Source organism: Limulus polyphemus, unplaced genomic scaffold (assembly GCF_000517525.1).
Source record: "Limulus polyphemus unplaced genomic scaffold, Limulus_polyphemus-2.1.2 Scaffold6258, whole genome shotgun sequence".
NCBI lineage: Eukaryota > Metazoa > Arthropoda > Merostomata > Xiphosura > Limulidae > Limulus > Limulus polyphemus.
In genome coordinates, this window is record NW_013671868.1 from 21,936 (window position 1) to 32,981 (window position 11,046).

General features: G+C 28.9%; 1 protein-coding gene across 1 annotated transcript in view; it reads right to left on the reverse strand.

The window, feature by feature from the left end:
• The window catches only part of LOC106473537 (dnaJ homolog subfamily C member 5-like), a 33,499-nt gene that overhangs the window by 6,411 nt on the left and 16,042 nt on the right, over window positions 1–11,046 (reverse strand). Inside the window, exons 3-6 of the mRNA XM_022401955.1 lie at window positions 9,531–9,612; window positions 8,763–8,819; window positions 3,437–3,589; window positions 1,299–1,430 (exon numbers count right to left, since the gene is read on the reverse strand). Coding sequence (XP_022257663.1) covers window positions 1,299–1,430; window positions 3,437–3,589; window positions 8,763–8,819; window positions 9,531–9,612 — 424 coding nt within the window. The remainder of the gene's footprint in view (window positions 1–1,298; window positions 1,431–3,436; window positions 3,590–8,762; window positions 8,820–9,530; window positions 9,613–11,046) is intronic.

Below are 11,046 nucleotides of genomic sequence, written 5' to 3' on the forward strand. Positions count from 1 at the left end.
CTTTATAATGTCCAGACAGTTATCAAATATTTTTTTAAGAAAACAACTTTATATTTTATTTGTGATTTTCACTAATGAATCTCTGTACAGGTTTGGTAGATTTGACCGATGTTGTAATCACCATAACAAATTAATAAATAAATATAAGTTATGCCTCTTTCATTCTAGAATAATAACAAATTATAACCTGAAAACATAAATGTTTAGACCAAATAGCTTAAATCTCATAACATTACACATTTGTATATATTTATTATTTTTATTATACTGACCTTTCAGCCATTAGCCAACAATACAGAAATTACAATGATGCAGCACAAATGCTTTCATGTTACCGTATCCAATAATATAAAACTGACCTTTAGTCTTTACAAAGTGACCTGCCATGGCTGTGTTTTGGTAGACTAGTATTTTGTTAAAAACACTTACATTTCCATTATTATACATTATATATGTATACAGATTATTACTATTTAGAAATGAGTTCTTAAATATATTTTTCTTAAAACATAGAATAGTAAAAACAAAAGAAAAGCAAACAAGGTTTCATATATATAGTGGAATAACCAAAAAATCATAAATTACTATATCGATACCATAGAGTTTCAGTATAATTTAGCAAGCTTAGTAACTAAGCTGTATTTGGGTCTAAAAAAATACGAAATTTCAAGTAAACTAAAGACACAACAGACCTCCTTGAAATCTTGGTTCGAAAGAACAAGATGGTGTCCTAACTCATGAAAATGGTTGAGAAAGCCACTAGGGGGACATTCTGAGCCTTTGAATAGTTATTCACATGTCATATATTGAATTAAGTGTATATAAGGGATCATTTCCAAAAATGGAAAGAGGTGAGCAGGGGCCACTGTGTTTGATTCTGTAAATGAGTGATATCTCAGCAAATAGAAAAGATATGAGGTTCTTATTTTATATTCTAGCTTGTCAATATAGCTAATTTGAGTTCCTAATTTGTACGAAACTACAGACTTAGTATTTTTACATCACAAACATCTAATTTGAACCAGTGTTGCATTCAACATACCATGTGACATACAAAAAACAATGTTTAACTGTTTTTAATATTTACTTCTAAATTAAGAAATAAAATAATGTATAATACTAAAACCTGAATTATAATCTACAGTTTGATACCAAACTTATTGACATAAATTCATGAAATAGTAGTTCAATAAAATTTTGATTGCGAGTCAACAAACGAGATGACATGGCCTTTGACCTGAGACCCGTCTGGAATAGGTTACTCTTCAATAACTGGTAGTATTTAGTATGAATATTACCTTCAAGTTATGGTAATATCCTGTATCTTCTGGAGGTCGTGGTTTGCATTTGCCACAGCAGAAATTACAACAGCAGCAAAAGCAACAACAAAGGTAGCAGCCAGTAATGACTCCACAGAAGACAAACAATGCCTGCAGAAAGATGTGTTAAATGTTTATAGTAACAACAATAACTATAGTTCATGCAAAGTACACATAAATAACTTTTACACATAAAGTATACAAGTTTAACATTGCAGTTTTGTAATTTCTAAACTATTCATTCAGTTATCAATGTTTATATATTTTAGCTTTCTATGTTAAATGATTTGGTTAATTTATCCTGAAGTAAACAATGTAGGATATATTCAACCTTCACAGGTTTCTTTTCACGTATGTAGGTCTCACTCTGCTTACCAAAACTCCCACATTTCTCAGTGTGTGTGTATGCATATATATATATATATATATATATAAATTTCCAAATTTTAACTTACACAATTTATGAAAAACTATTACTTTTCTTATTATTAGTATCTTATTTTCCAACTTAAAGTTTAACACTATATGGAATTTTTCCAATATGGAAATCATGCCAGTTCAGAAATAAAAAAAATAAAAATTCATTACCTACTATAATAGAGAAAAATATTTAAACCTATAAGTACAGTGTCAGTCCACTTGTTTCTGAGAAGCTATACATGGTAATGTTTACTATAATTCTGAATTTAATAAGTGTATTTGTATGAGATTTGGTAAGCTTATACAAAAAAAATTCATGTTTCAATACAGTATTTAACTAAAGATTTGGCTGTGAATTTACAGAGCCTTTTCTAATTAAGTTTGCCTCAGACTCTGACTAGACAGAATGAAAGATGTTTTGCATGTGGAGAATAAAAATACTTATTCTAATCTTTTAGTTTTAACATTACGTTTGTATAACCATTAGAATTTCCTAAAAGAACATAATTTTTTTTAGTAAAACTTAATATTTGTATCTGTTATTTCCTCCACTGTAACACTAACTATAGTAAAACTATCAATGTTTGCTGAAATAACAAGCTGAACAACATGAAATAAAATAAACAATACCTTTTCTTCTTCTTCTTTGAATGCATCATCTTGGAAGATTTAATTTTAATATATTTATAATTTTGACTGTTTATCTTTTTCCATCTGTTTTATTTTAATTTTCTTGCCTGTATTTTGGATCTGTCAAACATAATAAATGATAATGGGCCCCCATTGGCCATTTGTCTTAAACACCATGAGCAGGGTGTGTGACTCATGAAATTTTTGCACTCACTAGTAAACTTTACTTTTTTTCACTAAGTTAGTTGTTCAAATAAAAATTAATATAGCTTTCAAATATATATTTTAGAAAATAAACATAAATCAGACACTAACATGGAAGGTCCCCAAACTACTATGATTTAACTGGCTTCCTAGCTAGGCTATAAATAAGTTAAAAAATTCTGTTATCTGCTCAGATTTGAACAGGTGGGTTTGACAAATTTATTGATCTTTAAGCAAATTGAGAAGGTATGAGGTTCAAATTTTATATTCCAGCTTATTATTATGTGCAGTTTGTGTTTCTAAATAGTTAGACATTTTGAATACCATATTAGGGAAGATATAAAAAGTATACTAAGAGCATTCAATGCACAGGTATGTAACATGACACTGAGAAGTGAAAATTGGAATTTTAAAAAAATATTTCCTTTTTAAACTAAAACTTTGGTAATATAAAAAATTTTAATTATAAATTATATTTTTGATGCCAAGTTTATTAACATCCATTGATCATAAAGTTTTTAATTACATTTCGAATGTAACTCTGTAAAAGGTTATGACACTAACTTTGACCAAGCCATATGTATAGGGTTAACAACTTTAGTCACACTAACAACAGAGAAGTGCATTCACAAACCAAATTTTTTTATGATCATGGAATCATTTGATATTTGAAAAATCTACTTAAAAACCATTTTAATACTTAATAATACAAATGAGATTTCACATTTGTTACAAATTAAAGAAAAAAACACGGGTATTTTCATTTAGAAATTATTACAATTTATTTTCGTTTTTAAACGGGATAATGAAAAACCATATTTTAGATCAGCAACTTTGGAGGACCAATATATGGATATATTTACCTTACACCACCAGCTTGTGAAAATGAAGTAAGTATTAACATTTTCTTCTCCAAAATGTTCTGCAATATACAAGCCAAGGGATCCATAATTATCATAGATATTTCTTTTGGCAAGATCACTGAGGATAGAATTGGCCCTGTTGATCTCTTTAAACTGAAATCATCAACATGAAAAAAAAAAGCATAGAAATATTTTAGTTTCAGTAACATACCTAAAAATAAGTTAATAATAATAAAAGATCAATCTTTCTACTATCAAGATGTATTTTCTAAGGTTTCTTTTGCTTATTACATGCATTTCAGAGTTTTGTAAGCATTACAATGAAGTATAAATATTTTTTCATTCCTTGACTTTCATAACATAATAAATACACATTTACATATATAATAACATGAAGTCAGCTAACAGCATCTGAATTACTTTCTCTTTATAGGCTTTACGCTAACACAATGAAAATATAGGTAACTTACCATAGCACCATAACTATTAATAACCTTTTTGTATGAATACAACAAAGAAGTTCATGAATTTTTGTGTAATTGAAGGTAACACAACTGAGAAAGTATTGCATGAAAAGAACATTCATAAAATGCATAAACAGTTGTTTAACAGTGGAGGAAGTATTTTTCAGTCCTATTGTATTATTTGTGCACTAATGACTACTATCATAATATAAAAAGATTGTTTGGTTTAAGTACTGTTGATTAATTTATATTTGCAAGTGAATATTTTATTATTTTTAAGATTTGTTATAATAAGAGTTAAAAGCAGACGATTGTAGAAGATCTTGTTAATAACTAATTGGTGTCGAGAATATAGAAAGTGGTTGGATGGCTATGTAATAAAGAAATAAATAGAGTTGAATTTATCACTAACAAGTCAGACACCTACTGTAAAAGAATCCTAAGCCTAACAGCAACATAGTATATATTTATACTATTAAGAAATATGCATAAAAGCTATTTATTTCAACAAATGGCAAAAAGAACTTGTATATATATATATATATTATTTTTAAAACCTGACAACTACATTAAACTTTGAAAATTTCATCTACACATCGTGTACAACAAGACATACATAGTATCACTTACTGAACGCAATATAATGCAGGTGGAGAAAAAATTTAGTTCATAGGTTATGGCTAATAAAGCAACATTACAGGCAATGTCATTCTGTCCCAAGAGGTCAAATGCCATTTGAAGCATCACATAGATTACAATAGTGTTAAGTGCTGTATGGTAATATTTTGATTGACACTTGTCCTTTCAGGGCTATAGGAACCAGAGAACACCAAAACTATATATATATATATATATATATTTATGCCTTATAAAAAATAAAGTTCCATTCCAAATTATGAATAGTTTGGCTAAATGCATGGCCTCATGCTAACTATGTTATATAGTTTTTTAAGTTCACACACACTTACCAATGTAGAGTAGTGTGTGTATATGACAGTCACTTTTTTTACCACAAATCTTGATGGATGAATGCAGTTTAAAGGGTTTCATGTGCTCAACAATTCTCTACTGCAATCATTTCGAGTATGTGTATAACACTAACTAAAAGGTTAATTTTCATGTAGAGCTGGTCAGTTAGTGATATTTACTAATTGATTAAACGATAATTCCATTAATCAATTACATTTTTCACACCATGGTACTTACAAGCTATTGCCTTCACTCTTGTCAGCTGTTCAAAACAGAAAAAAAAAAGTTGCTGCCATGTGCTGACAGTCAGTTATTTTTCCTCTAGCTGGTAGTTCAAGAAGAAGAAAAAAAAAAGATGGTGACACGTACTGCCAAAAAACTGCCAGCCTTAGTGGCTTTGCCATAGCAAAGACAGGATAAGTAAGTCTGGTGTTAATGGGAATCAATTCCTGAACAGTAAAAACTAAAAACACTAATTTAAAATTATTTTCATGACAATTAATTTAATTGTAATTTTGATTGACTGTGCAATAAAATTGTAATTTTGATTAATCAGTTTACATGACACTAATCAATGTAATTGCTGCTCATAAATAATCAATTGTATCAAATCCCCCTGTTCTAGTTTCATGTTATTTTGAAAATAGGAAACAAAACAAGCAAACTATATAATAAATATTCTACAAGTAAATGCAAGTTTTTAATTCTAGTGAATGTTATTACATGAAAGCTGAAATTGTACTGAACAAAATCAAGCTTTAAGAACTAAATAATGCTTGGAATACATCATAATAAAACAACTAGCTCAATTAAAAAAATCTTTATTCATGCTGTTTGGTGAATTGGGTAATATATATAATTACTAGTATTATAGAAACCAAGAAAAGAGTATTGATATGAATGTGTCAAAAATATTAACACAAGTCTATTGTATGAACCTTTACACCAGAATTATCTAAACAATGATTTATGAATGAGCTTTTGTTTCAATTCTTATAACATTTTATCCTAATAGGTTCCATTTTCATTTAAAATATGCACAAACATTTTTTATTTTACTTGGCAAAGATACTTGGGTTTCAATGCAATAGACAACATCAAATATATTGTCAAACACATTCCTCTCTTTATGCACTTTTTCTGTTCATACTCCTGTCATCGAAATATCTATTTCAACCAGTCGACATAGGAAGTCCCATTTTTTTTTCATGAAATTCCCTCACACAAAAAAACATTTTTGTTCTTAATAAGTTTTTCTCAGAATGACTGTTCAACACATGAAGACTAACAGATCAATGTTAATATCAATATGAAATTTTAGGAATTGCAAAAAAATGAATAATTTTCCTGTAATGTACTCTTGAATAGAAGCATTTAGATATATCTTTTTTTATTTTTCTTATGATTAACTGTTCAGAAGATTCAGAGTGTGACAGACATTTGGCTAATATATGTATAGATACAGACATATCTGTATATGAACCTTCTCATGTATGGTATCTCAATGATCAAATAGATTTTCAATAAACTTTGAAATGGTTTGAGATTAAATGAATATGAAAATAAGAATATGTTTTAATGAATATTCAAACCTAATTTACTATTCAAATAGTCACAATTTGTTAATGTATTTTCAAGGACTTTTGTAGTGTTGCAAACAGCGTGGATGTTACTTTGATTCTAGAATGAAAAGCTCAAGCAATTTTTAGCAATAACAACCTCCGAATCATTTAGGTAAAACAACTTGGACCACATGACAGATACAAATATTTGCTTGACATATTAAGCATTAAAACTTGTCATTATGTCTCATATCTACAAATGAAGAAACTAACAATGTTAACTATAAATAAACAGAAATGGGGCTAACTGGAAGTAAATGCTTCTAAAAGCACCAAGCATGAATTAAAATTACATTTTTAAAAATAAATTATTGGGGCTTAGTGTGACATAGCAAAGTTACTGGATTATGTATAATCTTGAATGTAAGTAATTTTGATTAGTATCTTTGAACACTTTTACACATCCTGTAAATTTTATTACAGGTATTATAAGTAATTGCTTTCAATTTACAATAAACATGACACAACAAATATACAAAAAGAAGTATGATAATTTCATTGTCTTTATTGTTGAATACTCAAGTGCAATTTGAATATAGATAATGAATATTTGAACAGCAAAATTCATTATTCGTTTTAGCTCAGGAAATGTTACATATGTCTGAAGCATCCTAATCATATAGTTAGGTAATCATTACCAAGTTCTTTGATCCACAAAGGGAATAAAAAGCATATTCTATCAATGTAATGTTATTCCTGTTATGTTTAGTGATATATCAGGTTTTCAGCAAATTACAGTTGAAAATAGCATACATTTCAAGGACTATATTGTTAAATATAATTTGATGCCCAGGTTTTGGCAGTGAAACTTCATAAAGTCAGTAGATCCGAGACTGCTTTTGGCATGAGCAGGGGTGTATGTTCAATATGCACTTTTTGGACTTTGCAATTTCTCACCCATGCTTAAGAAACTAATCCTACACACTATTAGGAATATTGCCAATTAAGGACCGAATCCTCAAAGGGTTTTGGAGCTGCAGTAATCTTCAACAACACATTCTACATCTCCTTTACTTCCAGTAAAGTGACATATGGAAGCTATACTTCACCTGACATTGAGCACTCCATTGGCAGAAAAAGAACTGATATGCTACTTAAAAATAAAGTGTACAAACTAAAGTGGTAACTTTAGTATTTGATTAAACAAACCAATGTTTTTAAAAATATTTGCATAAAATACACGAAATTCTTTAAATAAGCTTCTAAAAATGCATTACTTTTTGGGCTTCCAGTAGGGTTAATCTAGCCTTTAAAAGGAACATTGTTTCTCTCTTATATGAATATGTTGATGTTTAACATACACCCCAACCAACATGAAATTTGCACAGAAAATAACAATTCAATGGCTGAAAAAGTGATGACGATGTAGTTTGAGTTTTTAGCCTACATAGTTGGAAAACATCAAATAAATACTGAATGATTTGATCTTTACAAGAACTACATCCAAGGAGAAGGGTATGAGTTTTTTAGCTTTGCATCAAACTACTGATCCTTTGTGGTCAACTTCTTCACTAAGGCTGCTTATTTCATTTAGGATGAGAACTATGAATTCTCCTCTCAAGCTTTAAAGGAAGATCTCTGTGAATCCTGGTTTACTCAAGTGGAGTTGCCGTGTTCATACTGAATACTTATGTCAGAGAGGTCCCGTTTCAAATCATAGATGGTCTACACTGACTCATTAACTATGTTTCTAACATCTACACAGAGGAACTAATGAATCATCAAGAAGGGACCACTAGAAGAGGAAAGCTTTGCTAAACAATTCTACGATTACTTGTATGGTTGAAACTCTAGAGTATACCAGTCAAGCTTCACTGAAGAGGCTGGTGAACTTCAATAACTAGAGGGTACAACAAAAGTATGTGATTCCATCACTGAAATTTTAACAGACTGTCTCACCAGTTGGAGGATGCATGTATGTTCTAATAATACATAAAAACATGAGCATCATCTATTTTTATAATTAATTGTACTGAAGTAATGAGAAACAGACTTTATCAACCAAATCATAATGCTTACAATGTATAACTGTTATATAGGCTGTTATTCCTCGCAGTTTATGTGGTACCAAAACTTAAAGATTGTTCAAGTTATACCTATATAAATTATGATGTGTACTTGTTGATTAAAGCAGAAGATGAGACAGATTAAACTATAATATAACACTTACTTTTGGTACAGTTATATCTTGAATATTTTCTTAAATTATTTAATATCAACATATTGAATATTTTTACATTTCCAGCATTTCTATTTATGTTTACTACTTACTATTTCAGCAGCATCTGGATTACCTTCATTTTTGTCTGGGTGGTACTTTAAAGCTAACTGAAATAAAAAATATTTACCAACTTGAGAGTATGTTTAATAAAATGTTACAGCTTATGTTTCTTGATTTGAACAGATAGAAATTTTGTTATAACCAAGTGTTCATGAGACAGGCAAGAAGTTTTAGTTAATACCTTAGTTTGTCATAAAAGTTATTGTAATTTTAATACCAGGTTTTTCATGATTCAGACACATTTTAATTATTACCTTAGATTTAAACATGAAAATCACTCTACTTGATTGCCGAAGGAATATTGGCAAATTCAGTGACTAAACATCAGTACAGTTAGTAATCAAGCAGTATATCATTGAAATATAAAATATATAGAGAATAATGGACTTTTTTTTACATCAGTTTCAGGTCAATGGGGAAAGCAGCAACAAAATTGCAGATATTTGCATTTTCTCTGAAGAGGGTGCTGTACATTCAAAAAATAATTTTTGTATATGCAAACAATATGATTATATATAGTCATTTTAGCAGGTTTTACCATTAACTATATGAAAATTTCATGTAGTTTATGATTCTATAAAAGTTAGATTTTCTACAGTATTACAGTATGTATAATCAAATGTCCTTTTAAAGTATTGATGATTTGCTCTTCAATGTGATAGAAGACTGGGCTTAAATTGTGCTGATTATTACAACATATTTCAAGTTCAAAAACAAAGGTGTAATTCCTAAGCTAAATATATTTTTAATAAACATACTTTCCTGTAAGTCTTTTTTACATCACTTTGCGTGGCTGTTTTTGGAAGTCCCAGAATTTGATAAAGAGAATCACCAGATGTTCTGTAATTAAAAAAGAAAAAAAGGTTTCCCTTGTCAATGTACAATGTTCATATTACTATAAAAAAAACAAATAACATGCAGGATATTATTACATTTAAGTGGCTTTGAAAACACTACTTTATAAGACAAATTGCCACAAACAGAAATAGGTCTTTCATTCATGATAAATATCGCATATTAATTATACTTAATCTCCTTAATAAATATTTGCCTTTACAAAGGACTATATATTCAGAAAGAAAGCATTCCTTTAATTACTGTGAAGATTAAAGTAGCACTTACATAATTGTCAGCTTAAAAACAAACATAAATATACACATTTTTTTCAAATACTGTTGGATTTTTCACAAAACATCCATAGTACTATAAAATATTCATATTTCATGTATATTTATTTTAATACATGTAAATGTACTTTATGGTAATGTTTAAATATAAAATTGGGTATTTATATAGACAAGTATATTGTGTTTGACTGGGGTGAAATTCTCAAAAGTAGAGTTACTCAGCTGGTTAAAGTGGACCTGTTTATGAAAAATAAAAAAAATCTATATGTAAACATAAAAAACAACAAAGCAGCTCAAATTGGTCCCAATACTAGTACTGCCTTAAGAAATAAGTTCTGGTACTCAGTACCAGTGAGTACCAGCACAATTTCACCTCATAAATCAATCTTTTTGTATATAATACACTACTCATCATTTGTTTTATCAATACAAAAAGAATTCTTATACTCATATTTTTTCAATTTAGACATTGTTGGATATACAAGACTGTTTAATGTAGGTATTATTAACTAATTTATTTTGTGAGTTAATATTTCATGATTGTTTAATTTTTTCATAACATGAGAGTTAAAAGCAATTATTTTGAAGGCAATAGTTATGACTAATTTCATTATGTAACTCGGTAAGAGTTGTACTTTGTGTTTGCAATTCATTGGTGTCGAGGCTATAAAAAATTCTAGAGGCCTCAGTGATAAAAATATAAATAGAGGCGACTAAACAAGCAGGAGCGGAATAAAAGTAAAGTCAAGTGAAAGAGAAGTTCAGTCAGAAAAAAGTTAGAAAATGTCAAGTTAGCCATTGTGAGAGTGAATAACTTTTAATGGTTGATATGTTAAAGTGAGATTAACAGTTTGATAGAGATAAGGAGAAAAATTTGTCTTGTCAAATGGTGTTCTAAACTAATTGAATCCACCAGTGTAGACTTTGACGAAAAGAAGACAATTACTGAAAGCTTAGGATACAACTGTGGTAACCCACGAGGCAACATTAAGTGAATTATTCACTGATACTATTGTGATACAAGTATAGAAAAATAATTTGGCTTTTCAACTGGATTCTAATGGCTGGAGACAGCTGAATGGGTAATGAAGAAGAACTTTAATACAAGTTTAACATAACAGCAAATGTACAACGTTTCGACAAGGTT